The 20,450-nt window shown below is 37.9% G+C and overlaps 2 protein-coding genes across 4 annotated transcripts; both read left to right on the top strand.

Moving 5' to 3' along the window:
- Nucleotides 1-340: 340 nt before the first annotated feature.
- LOC110904150 (histone-lysine N-methyltransferase SUVR4) lies at nt 341-9,545 on the top strand. 3 transcript variants are annotated; one of them, XM_022149977.2, is made up of 8 exons: nt 341-571; nt 1,963-2,234; nt 2,962-3,606; nt 5,055-5,317; nt 6,728-6,794; nt 8,007-8,057; nt 8,182-8,275; nt 9,295-9,545. In XM_022149977.2, the coding sequence occupies exons 2-8, from the start codon at nt 1,998-2,000 to the stop codon at nt 9,381-9,383; spliced, it is 1,446 nt and encodes a 481-aa protein (XP_022005669.1). In that variant the 5' UTR covers nt 341-571; nt 1,963-1,997; the 3' UTR covers nt 9,384-9,545. The 3 variants fall into 3 exon arrangements, with proteins under 3 accessions (XP_022005669.1, XP_022005667.1, XP_022005668.1); XM_022149975.2 differs by having other exon boundaries at nt 342-571; nt 9,292-9,545; XM_022149976.2 differs by lacking the exon at nt 341-571 and adding an exon at nt 723-833 and having other exon boundaries at nt 9,292-9,545.
- An 870-nt stretch (nt 9,546-10,415) lies between these two features.
- On the top strand, nt 10,416-11,411 carry LOC110907522 (U-box domain-containing protein 4). The gene has a single exon (XM_022152492.2). It carries the CDS (start codon nt 10,419-10,421, stop codon nt 11,409-11,411), a length of 993 nt encoding a protein of 330 aa, XP_022008184.2. The 5' UTR covers nt 10,416-10,418.
- The last annotated feature ends 9,039 nt before the right edge of the window (nt 11,412-20,450 follow it).

Below are 20,450 nucleotides of genomic sequence, written 5' to 3'. Positions count from 1 at the left end.
TTACGCGAGCTGATGTCTGAATGGTTCAGACATTTGCCTCTGAATGATTAAGCATCATACTTAGTCTGAATGGTTAAGACCTCTAATATGAATTGGTCAGACATTTGCCTTTGAACGGTTAAGTATTATAATGACTTTTAATGGTTCAGACATCTTACTGGTTCAACACTTAATAGTTCAGACTTCTTATTGGTTTAACACTTAACCATTCAGAAGTTTCCAAACAACCCCTAATTGTAGGTAAAATAAAATTAAATAAAAGGAAACACAGAGTCCAAAAATAAAATATACACAAAGCTTGGGGCCAACTTAATTAAATAATAGATTGGCAATCATATGCCCCCTATTTGCATTGCATTGCTTACATGCATAGCTATTAGTCAGCAGCGATCAGTGATTTCCAGATCTTCTGGAAAATAAATAAACTGCTCATTCACACTCCCCCTTTATCGCTAGTTGTTAAACCCTCCTTCAAAAACCCTACGTCTTGTGGCCACATTATCATCGAGTTCTAAAGGCGACGCATTTGATCATCCATCTCTGTTACTATTCCGTTTTTCCTAAAATTAGGGTATTTCCATTTATGTCTTGCTTATTTAGTTTAGATCTTTGTGTATTTGATTACGTTTTTACCATAATGATTACCATGTTTTATGCATTTTTGTGTTGAAAAACCCTAAACCTTAAACTCTAATTCTTTACGCACCAACTAATACTTTTAAATCTACACATTTGTCCGCCGTGTGACCAGAACCCTTTGACGGCTAGGGCTGGGACACCTTTTCTACACGCCTTGGTATACTGCTAGCCCCATTTTTCTTAAGCCCTAAATGGTACTGGTTTTTCTAGATTCTATCATTTTTACTCCGATTTGTTATATGTTATGGTGTAGGGTATAATCAATGGTATGTATTAATGGTAGAAATACTCAGAATTTTTTTTGTTCTACTCTGCTTTCATTCGCTTGCAATTTAGGTTGGAAGAGAATAGAATAGAATGTATATGGCTATACCAAGCTCTAGAAGCTTGCTTTAGGCAATATAAAGCCTTCTCTAATTTGTGTGCTTATGTTTATGGCCACGGCATTGGGGCACCCTCGGGTACCCCATTCGGGTTGTTTGGGTATCACGGCTACACCGCTCAATGCATGCGGGTAGGTAGTGGCGGACCAATGATTTATTTTGTGAGTGACAGTCGGGAGGCTTAACCAAACTTTTAGGGGGGGGGGGACAGGATTTTTGTTTAAAAATACACTTTCTTTTTTTTTTTTTTTTTTGGAAGGGGGGGGGGACTAATGAGTACGACACTACGGGTAGGTTGATCGGGTAGCGGGCTCGGGTAGATGTAACCGCATCGGGTTGTTGTGTCGAACGTTGGTGAATTGAGCTGTTAAACAAATCGGGTAATGTATTGAACTTTGGGTTGTGCCCCGACTTATTTGGGTACTTTCGGTTGGATTTGGTAAAATATGAGGTGGCTGTTCCTCATTGGTTGGTGCCATTTGGGTACTTATTGTAATCACCATGTTGATCAACAAATACCTTATCTTTCAAGCTTCCATGCGGAAAGCCTACTTTACATCTAACTAAACTTGTTTGAAGCTATTGTTGTAGACCTTTTGTTGCTGCTGTAGCAAAAGATAATGGGCTAGAAAAGGCCTTTTTGTTGATTGTTATTGCTGCTATACTTGCAGGACAAAAATACCAAAAATTTTGCTCCTTATTTTCACTCAGTCTCACATGTTTTACTCTGTTTTTCTGGACCTGATTGCTCTGTTTGGGAAACTCGAACAGAAGGAGAGATACTGAATACTTTCTACTGCTTTTATTCATAATGGATACGCCAATATATAGGCTAATACAAAGCATACTAACAACGCTGAAATGCAAACTCATTTCGGTTGATAGAACATTACTTGTAAACTCATTATGAGATGCATGATAATATTTGTCCTTTTTACAGGTTGATAGGACATTACTTGTAAACTCATTTCGGTAATGACAACTCATAAAAAAGATTCAAAAACATCCGCTCCAAGAGCTCCAGATTTAAATGAGCAAAAACAAAAAGTAGAAAAGGCCTATAGTGCCATGGCTGACTTGGGGATTTCTACTGAAGTTGTCAAACCCGTCCTCAAAAACCTTTTGAACTTGTACGATGGGAACTGGGAACTAATTGAGGAAGATAAATACCGAACGCTTGCAGATGCTATTTTTGAATCATCAGATGACAAGGTATATCTTTCATTAAAGCTCCACGGTATTATTAATGAACTTCTGTTTTCGTTTTTCATCACATGGGTCACTATTTTGTCATAATTGCATTTGATATTCTTTGTAGTAAGAGTATAACTAGGGCTGCAAATGAACCGAATGAAGTGTTCGTTTGTTAAGAAATATATGTGTTCACGAATTGTTCATGAACACTTACCGAACGGGATTTTTGTTTGTGTTCGTTTGTTAATGAAATGAACTTGTTCGTGTTTGTTTGTTATTTTAGGCAACTGACATCAGTGAACACAAATAGAAACAAACGAACACAAATATTCATTCATGAACAAAATATATAATACATATACACTTATTAAATGTTTGATTTGTCGGAATCCTGAAGTACTTAAATAAAATATAAAAACTAAAAACACTAATGAACTATCGAACATAAACGAAAACGTTACCGAACGTTCACGAACATAAATGAACGAACATTTCCTCTGTTCATGTTTGTTCATTTAACTAAACAAACAGAATTTCTTGTTTGTGTTCGTTTGTCTAATAAACGAACGAACACACAGGAGCTTCCCGTCGAATGGTTCACGAACTATTCACTGAACGTTTGGTTTGTTTGCAGCCCTAAGTATTAACTGATTTCAGTTGCTTATTTTATAATTCAGGGGGGTGTTTAAGGTAAGGTTTCCCATTTAAGTTCTTATATCTGCTTAATTGTCTTCTTTTGATGCAGAAAAGCATTGCAGAAGGCTCTACGTCCTCTAACATGAACACCGTTACACACAAAAAGAGGCGTAAAATTATCCAGGTGGAAGATGACATGGAGCCAATAGCCAAACCAACATGTCCAGCTGTACAATCCGATAATTCTAATTCGTTAGTAAAGAGGAACTCAAAGTTTCACAATGATAATGACATAACCAGAGGTACAGAGAAAATCAAGATTCCATTAATCGACGAAATTGGCTTAGAACCACCAAAGTTTCTCTACATACCGCAAAACATATCGTATCAGGATGCATATGTACCTTTTTCAACAGCCAGGATTTCCGATGGCGATTGCTGTTTAAAATGTACCGGTGATTGTCTTTCTAGGCGGGTCCCGTGTGCTTGCTCTCGTGAAACAGGAGGAGAATTTGCCTACACGTCAAAAGGCCTGTTAAGGGAGGAGTTTTTAGATGCTTGTATCGAACCGAAAAAGCATGATCTTTTTTATTGCCAAGATTGCCCTTTGGAGAAGGCCAAGAATGACGATAATCCCGAACCGTGTAAGGGTCACGTGTTGCGAAAATTTATAAAAGAATGTTGGCGAAAATGCGGTTGCACAATGAATTGCGGGAACCGTGTGGTACAAAGAGGCCCTACTTGCAAGTTGCAGGTAAGTTGGTGAATCTGTAGGTTTTGATTAAGCTACTGTTGTGTGATAAACATCTACATTGCTAGGACTCTAAATGAACTGAGGTAGCGTTCGTTTCATGGAATGGAATGGAATGGAATTAGGAAGTTTTTCTTTGTAAAATTGATCTTGGTTGGGGGAGGGAGGAATTTGAAATCCCATGAATTTCTTTAATCAATGAAATTTGTGACTATTTCAACATTCCATTCCATTCCTTCATTAAAGTGAAGGATTTCTAAGGAATGTTGAAATAGTCACAAATTTCATTGATTAAAGAAATTCATGGGATTTCAAATTCCTCCCTCCTCCAACCAAGATCAATTTTACAAAGAAAAACTTCTTAATTCCATTCCATTCCATTCCATGAAACGAACGCTACCTGAGTGAACTTGTTCGGCGGAAAGTTCGTTAACATGAACACAATTATTTGTTCGTTTGATTAAACGAACGAACATGAACACATGTTTTGTTCGTTCATTTATGTTCGTGAACGTCCATTTATGTTCGTTTATTTACATTTGTTTATGTTTGTTCGTTCATGTTCGTTTCAATTTAAATACATAAGTAGTTATATTTATATAGTGTGAGTTTCATTGAGGAACACTAAAAAAGTGGGGAACAGTGGGGAACCGACTCAAACGAACTCCGATTCGACTCATTCCAGCGGCGTTGGAACCGACTCGTCGAACCCTAACTAGGATATCTTAACCCTAAAGCCTAAATCATAACACCTAAACCCTAAATATTTTAGGGTTTGGCTTTTAGGGTTTAGCTTTAGGGTTTAGGGTTTACCTTTAGGGTTTAACTTTTAGGGTTTATAGTTTAGATTTTACGGTTTAGCTTAGGTTTTAGCCTTATTTTTTAGCTTTAGGGTTTAGAGTTTAGGAGTTAGGATTTAGGGTTTAGGGTTAAGATATCTTAGTTAGGGTTCGACGAGCCGGTTCCAACGCCGCTGGAATGAGTCCAATCGGAGTTCGTTTGAGTCTGTTCCCCGCTGTTCCCCACTCTTTTAGTGTTCCCCAATGAACCTTCCCCTATTTATATAAACTATTAAACATAAAAGGAACTTTCTAACTACTTATATAAATATAACTAATGGGAAATTAATCACTAATTTATATGAAAAATTACTTTATATTTGTTTATGTTTAGTCATCTATCTTCATTTGTGTTGTTCATTGTTTGTTAACTTATGTTCGTTTAAGTGTGTTTGTTTATGTTCGTTTATTGTTCATTTAGGTTTTAAATGAACACAAACACGCCCATTTTCTTAATAAACAAACATGAACAAAAAATGTGTTCGATTATATGTTCGTGTTCGGTTAAAGTTAAATGAACAAACACGAGCATGCCTTTGTTCATGTTCGTTCAGTTCATTTACAGGCCTAACATTGTCTATCGAAAACTAATTATGCGCAATCAAAATTTAGGTGTTTTCTACAGAGGATAAAGGCTGGGCTGTTAGGTCAACTCAATATTTGCCCAAAGGTTCGTTTATATGTGAATATGTTGGAGAAATATTAACAAACACAGAGTTATATGAAAGAAACAAGCAAAGTCAAGTAAATGAGAGGCATACGTATCCAGTATTACTAGATGCTGATTGGGGGTCTGAACAAGGACTAGAAGATGAAGAAGCTTTGTGTTTGGATGCAACTCGTTTTGGGAATGTTGCAAGGTTTATAAATCACAGGTATTGTACATGTACAATATGTGATTTCCACATACTTTTTTCTATGCAACTTCAGAAAATAAGAAAGTTTAAAATACAAAAGGCTCTTAATGTGCGACAGTACGCGACCACCTATATAACGTGCGTAATTATGCAAATCACGTGCATAATTAGGGTTTAACCCAACCCATGCGTAATTATGCAAATTGAGGAGTAGATTGGTTCAGATGTGTGTAGGGGTGCAAACGAGCCGAGCCCGAGCTCGACCAAGCTCGAGCTCGTTTAACATATGAAAGCTCAAGCTCGAGCTCGGCTCGATTCGAGCTTTATTTCTAAAGCTCGAGCTCGGCTAGAAGGTAATTTTTCAAGCTCGAGCTCGGCTCGGGCTTGACTCGTTTAGTATTTATTAATTAATTTATATTAATTATAATTATTATTATTATACATGTAATTTATGGTCTGTTTGGTATGGGGGAATGGAATGGACGAAGAGTGGTGGTGGCGACAAGGTGGCCGTTGGTGTTGGGTGGCAGCAAAGGTGGCGGTTGGTGGTGGCGGCAGCGGTTGGTGGTGGCGGTGGTGGTGGCGTCGACGATGGTGGTGGGCGGCGGCAGCGAGTGGTGTTGGCGGTTGGTCGCAGTTGTGGGTGATAACGGTGGCGAGTGGGTGGCGGTGACAGCGGTGGCTGTCGGGGTGAGGTGGTGGCGGGTGGCGGCGATGGCGTCGGTGGTGGGTTGTGGTGTTGTTGATGAATGGTGCAAGAGGGGATGGAATGGGAAAAAAACATGAGGGGTGGAAGGAATGATTTTGAGGGAATTGAATGCCTTTTGGAATGGGTGATTCCATTCCATTGACCAACCAAACACTCTTTTCTTCATTCCCTCGTAATCACTCATTCCATTCTACCTCTAATTCCTGCATACCAAACACTACCTTAGTTATTTTTTTATATTTATATAAATAGTAATTAATATTAATTTAAATATATGTTTAATATATTAATAAAAATATATAAACAAAAAGCTCGTTTAGGCTCGCGAGCCGGCTCAAGCTCGACAAGCGAAGCTCGGGCTCGTTTACTAAATGAGCTTGTTTTTAGGCTCGGGCTCGAGCTCGTTTAAGCTTGGCTCGTTCGAGTTTTTTTTTCGAGCCGAGCTCGAGTAGCTCGGCTCGTTTGCACCCGTAGATGTGTGACTATGTATGACTGAGATTGTCGCGTGATGCAACGCATAAATAAGGAGGTCTTGTACGTTAACCGGCCTCAACTTTTGTAGCTTTCTTTACACTAATAAACATCTAAAAGCTCCATAAATACGTATTTTCGTAAGCCATACAGAAATAAGTGCGCAAATCACATATTTGTTGTGCGCAAATCAATATGGAATTCGAGACTATAACGTTCTATATCCTTTTTTTTTTCTATAAATTCAGATGCTCTGACTCAAATTTGATCGAGATTCCTGTTGAAATTGAAACGCCTCATCATCACTACTATCATGTACGTATTGACTTTCTATATCTTGTATATATAAATATATAAATGTTATATATTCAGACAGGATATATAGGGTAGCGTTATTGTAAAAAGGGTGTGTTTTGTGAGAAGTATAGGATAGAATCTACACTATTTGATCTATAATCTAATGGTTGAGATTATAATGACAAAATTGTAAATAGTGTTTACTATTAAAATAATTAATTTTCTAGATTAAGGGTATAAAGTTAAATTTAACATTTTTAAATTTAGAAACCCACATGCAATGCACATGTAAGTTCCCCCGTCTTTTTTAAACGTCAATAACTTTTTATACGTAACTCTTTTTTTTTTTTAAATTACACCATAATAACGAGTGTCTTTTTATTTTTACTATGAGTACCATATTGTTATACGTATATAGAGAAACAAAAATTACGTTTCGATCGGATGTTTTAGTCTGGTATTTTTTCTATGTTCATACAATGATGTTTTAATTGTATTGTGATTCAAGACGTTGTGTTTTACAGTAAAACACCATGAACGTATATAAGACACCATAACATTGCAAATAATGAATTAGGATTCAAGTCATGGTGTTTTAACATCTAGAGTCTGTAACATTGTATTGTGATTACAGTCATGGTGTTTTAACAACTGGAATAGCAATAGAATCATTCTAGATGTTAAAACACCATGACTGCATTATGATTCAATTCATGGTGTTTTTGGAATTTGTATGGTGTTTTATACCTGCAAAAATAACAAAAATCATTCCAGATATTAGAACACCATGGCTGTATTATGATTTAAGTTGTAGTGTTTTCTGGAATTTGTATGGTGTTTTATACGAACTGATGATTCAAAAATATAAGAACTGATGATTCAAAAAAATACAAACCGTAATTTCCTTCAATCTCTATGAATCAAACGATAATGATTTATAAAATCTCTGAGTTTTTAAGTCTTTGTAAAAAATAAAATTATATCACTAACCTAAAATAACTCACTGGAGGTTACAAAGATTATTTTATCAATTAATTAAACTTTGAAGTAAATTACATTATTGCCCTTTTTAATTAATTAAATTGAAGGACACATGTCAACACCATATTATTTCCTATACTTCTCACATTATTAACTCTTTTTAGAGGATCGTAAATCTATTCAGACATTTCCTTTGTTTTTTTTAATGCAGTTATATATTCAGACATTTCCTTTGTTTTTTTAATGCAGATTGCTTTTTTCACTAAAAGGGATATTGATCCATTTGAAGAATTAACATGGGTAACTGCAGCTCTCTTTTTGTTGTAGTTTGATCCTGTGATTTGATTTTTTAATTGTTGATTTACTTAAGGGAAAGGTGATACTCCTTTCAATAACTGTTTAAATGGTGTGTAAATAATTTCAGGATTATGGGATTGACTTTGCGGACGTTGAACACCCTATAAAAGCATTTAAATGCCAGTGTGCAAGTCCACACTGTCGAGATGTGAGAAGAAAAGGTTGGTAAAACCTCTACATTTGTTAAGGCATTACTAAAGAGTAACTATAGGAATTGGATTTGGAACTTAAACGTTCAATATGAATTGGATTTGATGGAATTGGAATGTTAATTCTATTCTTGATGTGTTCGTTTGGCAAATGAATTGGAATCTACCGATCTCTTCCGCTGATCGGGTGAGTCAGTTCGGGTTGTTAACGGGCCGATTCGGGTCGCGACGTTTCGGTTCCTTAATGGGCCGGGTTGGGTAAATCGTTAATGAGCCGCATTGGGTCGAGACGTTTCGGGGCCTCAACAGGGGGTCAAGTTCATAAGTTTCGGCCGTTAATAGGTTAATTCTGGTCGGGACGTTTCAGGTCGTTAATGGGGGCCAGGTCGGGTTGAGATGTTTCGAGTAGTTAACAGGCCGGGTTGGTTTGATACGTTTTGGGTCGTTAACGGGCCGGGTCGAAACATTTCGGATTGTTAACGGGTCGGGTCTAGACGTATCCGGTTGATGCTAGGTCGGGTCGCATCGAGCTGTTGCGGGTCGGCACAGGTTGATCGGATCAAATTTATGCGAGGGGTTGCGTGTGTTAGCGACAAACGAGTTCGGCGTTTTAGACATCAGTGGTGATTGGTCGAGACTTTACTTGAAATTCTTCAAAATTTGGAAGGATTTTGAATTCCTTTAGTTTAAGGAATTTGAAGGAGTTGATTTCCAATTCCAATTTCAATTCCTTTGCTAACCGAACACGATCAAGAATAGAATTGAGATTCCAATTTCTTCCTTTGTTGAAACGAACAACAAAAGGAATTACATTATGTGAAACGAACACTACCTAAGAGTTTCAGAAACTGAACATCTTATCTTTGAAATTGGATTCCAATTCCATTGAATTCGTGACATCCACACTAACATTCAACTTACATACGCTGATGTGGCTTTTTAGTTGTGTAAAATTGATGACGTGACAATTGTCAAATTTTATTACCTTCTATTTCACGAAAAAAAACCAACAATGTTTATGTTTGCAGCAGTAGCAGAAATAAAAAAGAAAGACTCACGGGGCAAGAAAACTGCATCTGGCTCCACTAGCAGAGGACTAAACCGTAAACAGGTTCATTAATTGTTTAGGGGTTCTGAACCTTGTTGTTGACATTACTATTTTGCGTTAAAAATATTTACATTTCTCAGTTGACTTATGCCAGCATTATAATTGCTTTTTCACGCCTATATTTTTTGGCAAGGATGACAAGGATGATATCTAGGTTTTTTGGGGTTTTAGACACATGCTTTATGTGCTACTTTTAAAGTGTTTTGATTTTTTTTCCATTATTTAAAGTTTATGCATTTAAGGCTTTAAACTATTAGGCTGATGGTGTGGTTCACTAATAAACACTCATCATTATCCCTTGCCTTTATATCATGTCAGCATCCCCTTCCACTATCTCTCTTCTTCACTATTCACAGGTTTGATTAGGGGTGTTCAAAAAAATCCGTATCCGAAATCGAATCCGAAATATCTGAAAATCCGTATCCGAAATATCCGAAATTTTGGATATCCGAAAACCGGATAATCCGAATTTTCAGATTTGGATATTAATTTCAAAAATTCCGGATAATCCGATTATTCGATATCCGAAAACTAATTTTTTTTATAAATATATATAGTATATGAGCATTATATTTAGTTTGAAATATAGTAAATAATCGGATTCAGATGTGGATTTATGAATGTTTTTAGTTTTCAATGTTGGAAATTTGGAAAATCGAAGATAAGTTTAGTTTTAATCTAGAGTAAATTACGTTTTTGGCCCCTGTGGTTATATCGGTTTTACTATATTGGCCCAAAATAAGATTTTTTTAACAAATTTGCCCTCATGGTCCCTATAAGTAACCTTTTTGGCCCCTAAATCTAACCAAACCTCAACTCAGGTTAACTGATTGGTCATATGTTTAGCACATGATGTCTAATTTGGTCATTTTACCTCCCTCTATAAATAAAACCCTAAACCCCTCTTCATCTTCTTCAATAAATCATTTTCTTCTCCACCACCACCCCATGAAAATCAAAATATAATATATTCATCTCTCTCACTCATAGTTTCTTCATCATAAATTAAATTAAATTATGCCCATTTCATCCCGAATCATTCTTCAAATGGTTTCTCTTCAACAATCCGACTCTTCTAGTCCGGGTCGGTTTCAAATAACCCGACCCTACTACACTCCTCCTCCATCCTCAGCTGCTTCTTCTTCATCCAGCTTCCAGAAACATCTTGGCCGTTCAATGCGTACCGTGCGTTCCAGTTTCTCACACTCAGGATACACAAACAACAGCTGTTCCTCCTTCGCCGCCTCTGCAGAACAGGAACAAACCCTCCCACCCTCTGTCGAATTAGACAACGTCACTGATTCCTTCATAGATACGCATTTGCAACAGCTTGCCACCGCTAAGTTATCCAACTCATCCTCTTCTGTGACGTCATCAGATGGATATTACGGACTCTCGCAAATGTTCAGTGATTTCTCCGCCTGTAGTAGTGACATATCTGGAGAGCTACAGCGTCTGGCTTCAACATCAGAGGAGGTAAAGAAATTGACTGAAACTGATCGAAAGAATTTACAGGAGCCGGAGCCCTGCTTAGGGTTTCTCCAGCGCGAGAATTTCTCTACTGAGATAATTGAAAACATTCCACCTGAAGATTTACAACCCACGGTTAAGATCTGTGTGGATAGTCTAAGTTCGAGTTCGATTGCTGTCAAGAGATCAGCAGCTGCCAAAATTCGGTTGTTACCGAAAAACCGAGTGGATAATCGAGCGTTAATCGGTGAATCGGGTGCTGTACCCGCGTTGATTCCGCTGCTTCGTTGTGTTGATCCTTGCACTCAAGAACACGTTGTCACTGCGTTATTGAATTTATCTTTGTTAGATGATAATAAACCGTTAATTGCTGGTGCTGGTTTAGTGAAATCTTTAATATATGTGTTGAAAACTGGCACAGAGGTGTCGAAACAGAACGCAGCATGTGCGTTATTAAGTTTAGCAATGGTGGAGAGAGTATTTATTGAAGAAGATGAAGTGAAAAAACAGGGGTTTAGGGTTTTATTTATAGAGGGAGGTAAAATGACCAAATTAGACATCATGTGCTAGACATGTGACCAATAAATTAACCTGAGTTGGGGTTTGGTTAGATTTAGGGGCCAAAAAGGTTAGTTATAGGGACCATAAGGGCAAATCTGTTAAAAAATCTTATTTTGGGCCAATATAGTAAAACTGATATAACCACAGGGGCTAAAAACGTAATTTACTCTTTAATCTATGTACAAAACATTTTTTTTATTTTTTTATAAATTCGGATATCCGTTTGGATATTCGAATCCGTATCCGAAATTTTGGATATACAAAAACCGGATATCCGAAATTTCCTCACTATCCGAAATTTTCAGATATCCGATTTTCGGATATCCGAAAACCGGATAATCTGATCTTGAACACCCCTAGGTGTGATCATCATCCCCTTTATTATCCTCTTCTTTTATTCTTTTTATGTTTTCTCCAATTTATTTAAAATTTTAAACAAAAAATAAAATTAAACTTTGCACCCCAAGCCATATTTAATCTTTGTCAACACCGCCTGTTCTTTAGATGGAAGTTTCTCAATGTCGGTAGTCATGATTTTAAACTCTTCCAATTCTTGTCTTTGACTATCCAACCGAAGCCTCTCCATTTCCATTTCAGTTGCCTGTTGTTTTTCTTGTTGTTTCATCCGAAGTCTCTCCATTTACCTCTCCGACACTTCTTGTTTTTCTTGTTGCTATCTGAATCCTCTCCGCTTGTAATTCATGAAATGCGGAGAACCTTCTCATTAACTTTCTAATTTCGGTTCACCGCATGATTGATCTTTTGAAGATGATTCCTTTTTTGCTTTGATCATCCTGGTGGGCGTTGTGGTTCCGGAGTTGGAATATCATAGTCGAACTCAGGGTCAATATTAACATTAATGTTGCAACGTGCATCCGTACTACCGGCATTGTAATCCCTCGACTCTGTCGTCGTAGACCTTTTTGCTCGTGCCACCTTGTTCGGCTCATCGGCACCTGAGCCCATTTCAAACCACATTTATAAATTTTCCACAACCTAAGAAATTGAAAAGCCCCATGTTTTGTGTTTTACGTTTTAGGAGCTGCCTTCAATATAGATCATTACTTGCACCACTTGGGCGATGGACACAAACATTGTTGTAGTAACCGACAAACCATCCTATTTTTTGTTTATGATGCTAAACTTCGAGCTAATAGAATTAAACTTTCGGTATGGCTTTCGTTGCATCAACACATGAAACTGGTCCATAACCTTATTCCAAAAACCATCACTTGTTTGCGCGTTACCTACATTTCCAAAGAAAAAAAAATTATTATTACTTAGAAATTTTAGGGTTATTGGATTTTATCACCCCCAACTATTGGCAATTGGCCGATGCCACCCCAAACTAACATTTTGACGCCCGATACCCCCCCAACTTAACACTTACGTTGTTAACTTTACACTAACTTGGTTGGGTTTTTTTGCTGACATGACCAGTTTTTAATGACGTAGTTTGTTTTTTATGAGGTGTCATGATGAGGTGGCCAATTATATATAACAATATGTGTATGTATATGTACATAAGGCAATAAATCATCCCCAAATCAAACAACCCTTATCAATATACAAAATCAAATCATCATCTTCTTCATCGGTTCTTCATCTTCAACCCCTTATCAATATACAAAGGGGGTGTTTGGGATTCCTTCTCAAAAACAACTTATTAACTTATATAAGTCATAAGTTATAAGTTACAAATACTAACTTCTCAACACATAAAAACAATTTAAATAAGCTAACCCAAACACTATGAAAACAACATATTAACTTTTATAAGTCAATAAGTTATAAGTTGCTCTAAAATAAGCTAACCCAAACACCCTCAAAATCAAAGGGGTGTTTGGGTTAGCTTATTTTGGAGCAACTTATGACTTATTGATTTATAAAAGTTAGGGGCTGTTTGTTTACCTCTTAATGATGCTCTTAATGGTTCAGACTGTTTGTTTCATGAACAGATGTCTGAATGGTTCAGACATTTACCTCTGAATGGTTAAGATTTATACAGAGTCTGAATGGTTAAGACCTCTAATCTGAATTGGTCAAACATCGGTCTCTGAACGGTTAAGCATTATACAGACTCTTAATGGTTCAGATCTCTTACTGGTTCAACATTTAATGGTTCAGACCTCTTACTGGTTCAACACTTAACCATTCAGATGTTGCCAAACAGCCCCTTAATAAGTTGTTTTTTGAGTGTTTGGGTTAGCTTATTTTGGAGGGTTTTGTGTGTTGAGAAGTCAGAATTTCTAACTTCTCACTTATGACTTGTATAAGTTAATAAGTCATTTTTGAGAAGGAATCCCAAACACCCACCAAATCATCATCATCTTCATCAGTTCTTCATCTTCAACGGTTCATCATCAAATTCCCAAACACCACATAATAATACCCACAACGTCGATTCCTGTTACAGATCGAATGCCACCACCGCCGCCACCGACGTTGCTAGCACCTAGGTTCCGGTTCGCCGCACTAGCCTCCAATCTTGAACGCAAAGACCACAGATCTTGTCACTGTAACACCTCGAAATTTTGTGTCCAATGATGTGTTAACACGTGTCATGAATTTACACGTGTCATTAAATAATAAATAAAGGACTAAAGTTGACAAACCTTGAAAGTATGTAAATTTGAGGGTTATAAATGTCAACAAAGGGTAAATATACTGTATAGTAACCCTAAACGATGCTCGTACCTTCAAGCGAAACGCGGAAGAAAGTGAGAGATTACAAAGCTACAGGGGTTAACTGTGTCAACATGTTTAATTATACCTCTGAGTGACCCTTTGACGAACCCGAGGCTTTGTAACAGTAAAATACGCTCACTAGAATGTACTGTATAAATTCCGCGAAGTTCCGTTTTAAAACGAGAAAGTTATGATCAAATTCGTACGAGAAGGGTTAAAAGCGTCAACAATGAAAGTCAAGACTTTCCGGATAGTAATTAAATTAACCGGGGACTTGACAGTACGGGTAAATGGCACGAGGCCCTTAATTGTAATTAACCGAGGGCCAAATCGCAAAGTTACCCCTTCAAACCCGAAAGGTCAGGTTATTAATTACAAAGATTCGGTTAATCATTACAAAAGATTTAAAAATCTTTGAAAACAGGCCTCAGGCGGCCCGCCTGAGTGAAACATATAAGTTGATGCGGGCCGCGAGCCTCCTGCATATACGCGTGCTGACATGAAGATTCAGGCAGCCCGCGTACAAGGTGCCTGATCTCTCATGCGGGCCGCGTGACAGACACAGATGCAGAAACTTTGGACAGACTTGTTGTTTGAAGTTGTGAAGGATCAAAAGTGCAATAAATGAAGCATGGGCGCCCTCTACTTGCCTCCTAGCACCAAGGGCCACCTGCTGAACATCCATGCTCCATTATAGGTTGATGTGTAATGATCTAGAGGCCATTCTTTCACTATAAAAAGGCATACATTGTGCATAAGTGAAAACACACCTCAAAACTTACCTTCTGATCATTCCTGGAGCTCTCAAGCTTTCCTCTATCATTCTAAGTCGTGCACTAAGCTTCTCTAAGTTGCCTAACCCTTTGTGGTTTCATTTTTCAATAGTTTTAGCCTAAAAGTCAATCCGTCGTAATTAACAATTGACTTTGCGATAAATCACGAATGGTCCAGTGATTTGTCGAATCAAAGATAGTTATATGATGGTAATCATGTGGGCATTAAACCCCTAAAAGGGCACCCTCTGATTCCCACTCTAACTAGTTCAAATGTCGAGTCAAACGCGCTTAGAAAAAGACCAAAATACCCCTACGGGGCATAATATGAACTTAAACTCGTTACGGGCATTACGGAAGGTATCCTACTGATACCACAACCTCTTTAAGGCATGTTGACTTAGGAAAACAGTGTAGGACTCTTACGGTTACCCGTTGCGCCTATTGCGCGCACGGTTCGGCTTATGTAACTAGTTTACATAAATTAGCCGAAACGGGTCAAACCATATCGTTTGGACCCCAAAATCCAGAGTATGATTATTATACCCGTATAAAACAAGTCTTCAAACTTGTTGGGTCAGAATCACACTCCATTCACGGTTTTCGCCTTTCACGCGATTAAACCGTAACTATACTTTGAAACTGACCGGTCTAAGCTACGGCAAATATAAAGACCCGTTAGGATTCTAATAGGTTATTTTAAAACCTTCGTTCCAGAATAGGAGACCAGTAAAAGCTACCTGTGATTTATTCAATTAAGGATTATACTTGCAAAGGTAAATACTTTTAACTTATTTTCCGTTATACGGGCTTGGGTTATGGTATCTAAAATACCGCTTGGTCGGGCAATTGACCCCATCTCATTTGTAGTTGGGTATTATCAATGTGACCCGTTTAAAAACTTGTTTTGTTGGCTTAACGCCTTTGAGGGCTTAATGACCATGTCCCAGATGTCCTTGGTAGCATTTACGAATGGCCACGACCTTGACATCCCGGTGTAGGCGTACACCCGGCATTATGTCTATCATTATAAAAGTGTAGCCGTTGGTTACCCGCCACGGTTTTATACTATGTGGTGTGTCTATTAAACTTTAACCCGACACGACTCGGGCGACTAAACGCATAGTAACATGTAGTTCTTTACAAGATTAGATTATAAATTATCCCAAGTTATAAAGAGTTTGTGCCTTGAGCATTTAAACCAATTTTATCAAACATTTTACAAAAGTGTCAGTTGAATGTATTTACCAGTGTAAACTGACGTATTTTCCCCAAAAAGACTAAATGCAGGTACTAGGCGTAATTGGCTGGGATTTCTCCTTAGCATCATTAGAAGTCTCGCAAGCTTAAGATGCCTGAAGTCTGTTGAACGATACTTTTGATATTATTATTTGATCCCCTGTGGATTATTATTTCAACAATGGTGATACATTGATATTACACTTAAGTTGAAATATATTATCTTATTGCTTCCGCTGTGCATTCATTTATATTGTATGGTTTGACTATAATGTTGCCAACTACGTCACGGTAATCCCCCACCAGGCCCACCGGTGAGACACGTGGAAATCGGGGTGTGACAGGTTGGTATCAGAGCCAACACTGAGTGAATTAAACACTAGCCTTTGTGTTTAATCTCAGTTACACAATTGCACATACTTGAGTCTAGACAAGAACATAGGACAAATTCGAATTTGTTATTCCAGTTTGTCTTTTATTGTTTATTGTTATTTAAAGTTTTAAAAGCAGGAAAAATGCCACCTGCAATCAGACAAGGAAGAGGAGGAAGAGGCAGAGGAACGATCATTACTCACCATGATCACGAAGCTGAACCTTCGAACACGCGAGCTCCTTCCAGTACAAGGAGTGAACCATAGAGACGAAGAAACCTTTTTGAACCTGCGAGACATTCTACCTCGCATAGCTCAACACCCTCATACCGCCATTCATTTGGACCAGACTCGGAAAATAATCCCAATAACCCTCAACCATCTTTTTTACAGCGATCTGCATCGCACCGTGCTTTTGATGATCCCACTCCTTACTTCAGAGGTCAGTTTAACCCAGCAGATTACATTCAGGAACCTGCAGGCTTTGTCCCGTTAGGACCATAGGATCACTTCTCAGAAGACCATATGGATGAAGACACAGATCCCATAGAACCTGCTCGTGGTACGCCCACACATCCTATCGAGATCTCTGATAGATATTCTTTTCATGGCACACCTTATCAAGGGCCAGATAGTTTTCAAGCGCTGTTCAACCAGCACGAGTGGTACTTCACACCCTCCTATCAGACATCGCAACACGAGCAGCAACAACAACAAGATCCCTCCGAGGATCCACGTTTCGTGGCAGTTACGCCACCACCGGTTCAACCAGTAGTTCCAGATCCGCCAAGGCGTAGAAGATCAGGCGCACGGATGTCTATCCGAGGAGGGGAATTCCATTTCAGCACCCCTCGCCACTCGAGTGCTAGTCACTATCCGTCAGTACCTGAAGAAAGACCTTCAAGTCCAGTACAGGAGACGAACTCCGCACCAGTTGCACCATCTTCGCCACCATTTGGGTATGACCACCCAATACCTGCATACACGGGTCCAACGGCATACAACCCGTTCGTCGTCGCACGCGCATTACAATTACAACTATGATCGCGACCCATATGTGATAGCGGCTAGGTATAATGCCCGCTATCCCGACGGAGCTTTTAGAAACCTAGGGATACCGGACTACTCAGCTCATGGGTTGTAACGCCCGGCTCTTTTGTACTTTCCATTTATAGAAGGTTTTGTTCGTATTTCTATTTTTGGAAACTTTGTATTCTTGTAATCGTTCCCTTCTTTGTAATCATTGTCAAACCGAGACTTGGATCATTAATGAAGCTTGTATTTTGTTACATTTATGTTATACGCATTCTATATATGCTCGTATGTTCGACTTCGTGAATCAATCACTGTTTAAACGTGATTCTTGGAAACTATGTGTGAAACTTGCAATTAATCTAAACTTATGCATTGAATGTATTTTGAACGAGAACGACACTTGATTTGATACTTATACGATTGATTATACTTAGTTTATACTCCTCATACTAAATCATAACCTAATCCATGCTTTTGTGACAAGAATGGCCCTTAAAACACCTTAAAAGCATCAATTACACAACTTCAGGGGCCAAATTGTAAAAAAAGAAACTTACCCAGAACCACAAATGGCTCACGGCCCGCGTGAACTTAGCCTGAAACCTCAGGCGGGCCGCGTGGGGATGCCAGATCGGGAAAAAAACACAACAGCTGATTATCTACGCGAATTAGCACGAAATCCTAAGTTCTAACACTCCCCAATCACCATTAAGCCACCTCTAAACACCTCCAATCATACTCAAACTCTTCCACTATAAATATACACATTCTCCAAGCATTTCTACACTTTCAACACTCACAAATCACTCCAAATTCACTCTCAATTCTGCTGTAAATCTGCATTTTCGAACAGATTCATACTCTTGCACAAAAGTGAGTATAACTTGCTCATTTCTTAACGAAATCACTCGATTCTTCTTCCTACTTGCTTGGATAATCATGGGGTTTGATTCCTTGACTTCTCCTTGGAGAAATCAGACCTGGAATTGCTCCGAAATTGTCCACAAACTTTCTGTTTTGTTTCAAGTTCTTCAAAAGTTTGTTTAAACTCATCCAACTTGTGTCTAACACATCTCAAGCCTATGTCCTAATGCTTACAACCTCTCTTATGGTTGGTTAAGCTTAAAAACAAGGTTGAGACACTATAAATCAGAGGTTAAAACCTCAAATACTTTCTGTTTTATTAGGGTATTTCACCCACAAGTCGTGTTCAAGCTTGGTTCTTGATGAGAAGTGATTATGGAACAACTTGGGTTGTTCCAACATAAAATCCTCACATGATTTGATGATTTCTCTTTAGTTAGGTTGTTTGTATTATTGTATTAACCCTAGTTTGTGACCCTCCTTGGTTGTCTTTACATCAAGTGAAGTGGTGAACATTCAAGGGGTCCCTAAACGGAAGCATGTTCTTCCTACCCCATACATAACATTCATGAATGACTCGAGGTGCCTAAACGAAGATCTTAATCTTCTACCTCCTACTTGAAATATTAAACTTAGTAATATGTAATACTTAAATATATATACACACATTCAAACCTTTAATATTAAACTTGTGTTTATATGTTAAAGTAGTAGAATGACATCTAAGACTTAACACTCCAAGTATGATTCTAATGGGCTTACTACCCATGAAATACAATATAACCCTAGTGGTTACGTAGTGTCATATAAGAGTATAAGTCAAGGATGATTATTTTGATATCCTACTTTATGCTATGTTAAACTCCAAATTATAATCTTCCATTATACGCCGAACTCACACACCTACGTTTCCTTGCGTAGAAGGACTAGGTGCTCCAACTTAATCCATCCACCAAACTCGCTCGCGGGATTTCAAGTAGGAAAGCTTGCAACTACCGTGAGTATACTCGATCCCTTTTTGCTTTAAACACTTTTGGGATGCAACATGTATTCTATATTCAAACACGTGACACTTGAAACTTATTTGAAACATGCTCTATCCATTTAAACATGAAACGTGAAACTTGTGATACTTGAGACTATTTTGTGCTATGTGAACGTTTAATCCCTGTGTGTAGTTCCGCCTTAACAATAGTAGCGCTATAGGGGTAATGCACCTCCTCCATTTGTAGTCGAGGGGTATTGTTAGGATGAGACATGTTAACCTCCCGTGAAACTTTGGGACAGGTACTTTAACGCATTGGAAACTTGGGGCTATCACTTGGACTGCGTAAAACTAGCATGGTTGAAACTATTTTAATATGTTCATGTTGGATACGAGTTTTTATTCTATATGCTATGTAAACAAACTTGTATACTCGCTCTTTGCTTTTGCATTGAAACTCTATTTTAATACATGTTGCAGGTTGATTATTGAAGTATGGATGATTGATGAAACAAGTTAGGGTGGCTAGATACACACCTAAATTTATCTATCTTTTGTTGTTATGATTTTTGTTGAAACAATGTTGTTATCTCCTTTTGAAATGGTATGACATTTAGTATTGCAATGAAATTTGAATTAAATTAAATATTGTCACATAGTGTTATGACGTCTCTAGCAATCTATACACACTTCGTCTCATCCCGATGTTTCCGCCATCGGTTGGGGTGTGACAGATTGGTATCAGAGCCATAACTATAGAGAATTAGGAAAAATTGCCATGCTTTTGCCCTAATCTATAGTTCTAGGAATTTTGCCTCTTATTTGTTGTTTAAAACTTTTGTGCTCTACCATGCATGCTTCCTAGCTATACTTTCTATTAAAATTATATGCCTTTCCTAAGGCTAACACTAATACACTTATGCTATTTTTATGCTCTTGTAACACTAACGAGAAGAATTTACCAAAATAGGTGTGAAACCCACAATTTGGTAAACGATTCTCATTCTACCTTTAATCTATTTTGCACGAAATTTCACCATTAAGCTAGGAGTGACATCCACAACTTAATGGTAATTTCCATTTCAACTCTAGT

This window comes from Helianthus annuus, chromosome 14, assembly GCF_002127325.2.
Source record: "Helianthus annuus cultivar XRQ/B chromosome 14, HanXRQr2.0-SUNRISE, whole genome shotgun sequence".
NCBI lineage: Eukaryota > Viridiplantae > Streptophyta > Magnoliopsida > Asterales > Asteraceae > Helianthus > Helianthus annuus.
The sequence above is the reverse complement of the archived record's forward strand: the minus strand, read 5'-3'. Positions and strand labels throughout refer to the sequence as shown.

Coding starts and splice junctions, on each gene's coding strand:
- LOC110904150 (XM_022149975.2), top strand. CDS start 1,998: ATGACAACTCATAAAAAAGATTCAAAAACATCCGCTCCAAGAGCTCCA. Junction 8,058..8,181: donor CATTTGAAGAATTAACATGG/GTAACTGCAGCT, acceptor AAATAATTTCAG/GATTATGGGATTGACTTTGC. Junction 8,276..9,291: donor TCGAGATGTGAGAAGAAAAG/GTTGGTAAAACC, acceptor TTATGTTTGCAG/CAGTAGCAGAAATAAAAAAG.
- LOC110907522 (XM_022152492.2), top strand. CDS start 10,419: ATGGTTTCTCTTCAACAATCCGACTCTTCTAGTCCGGGTCGGTTTCAA.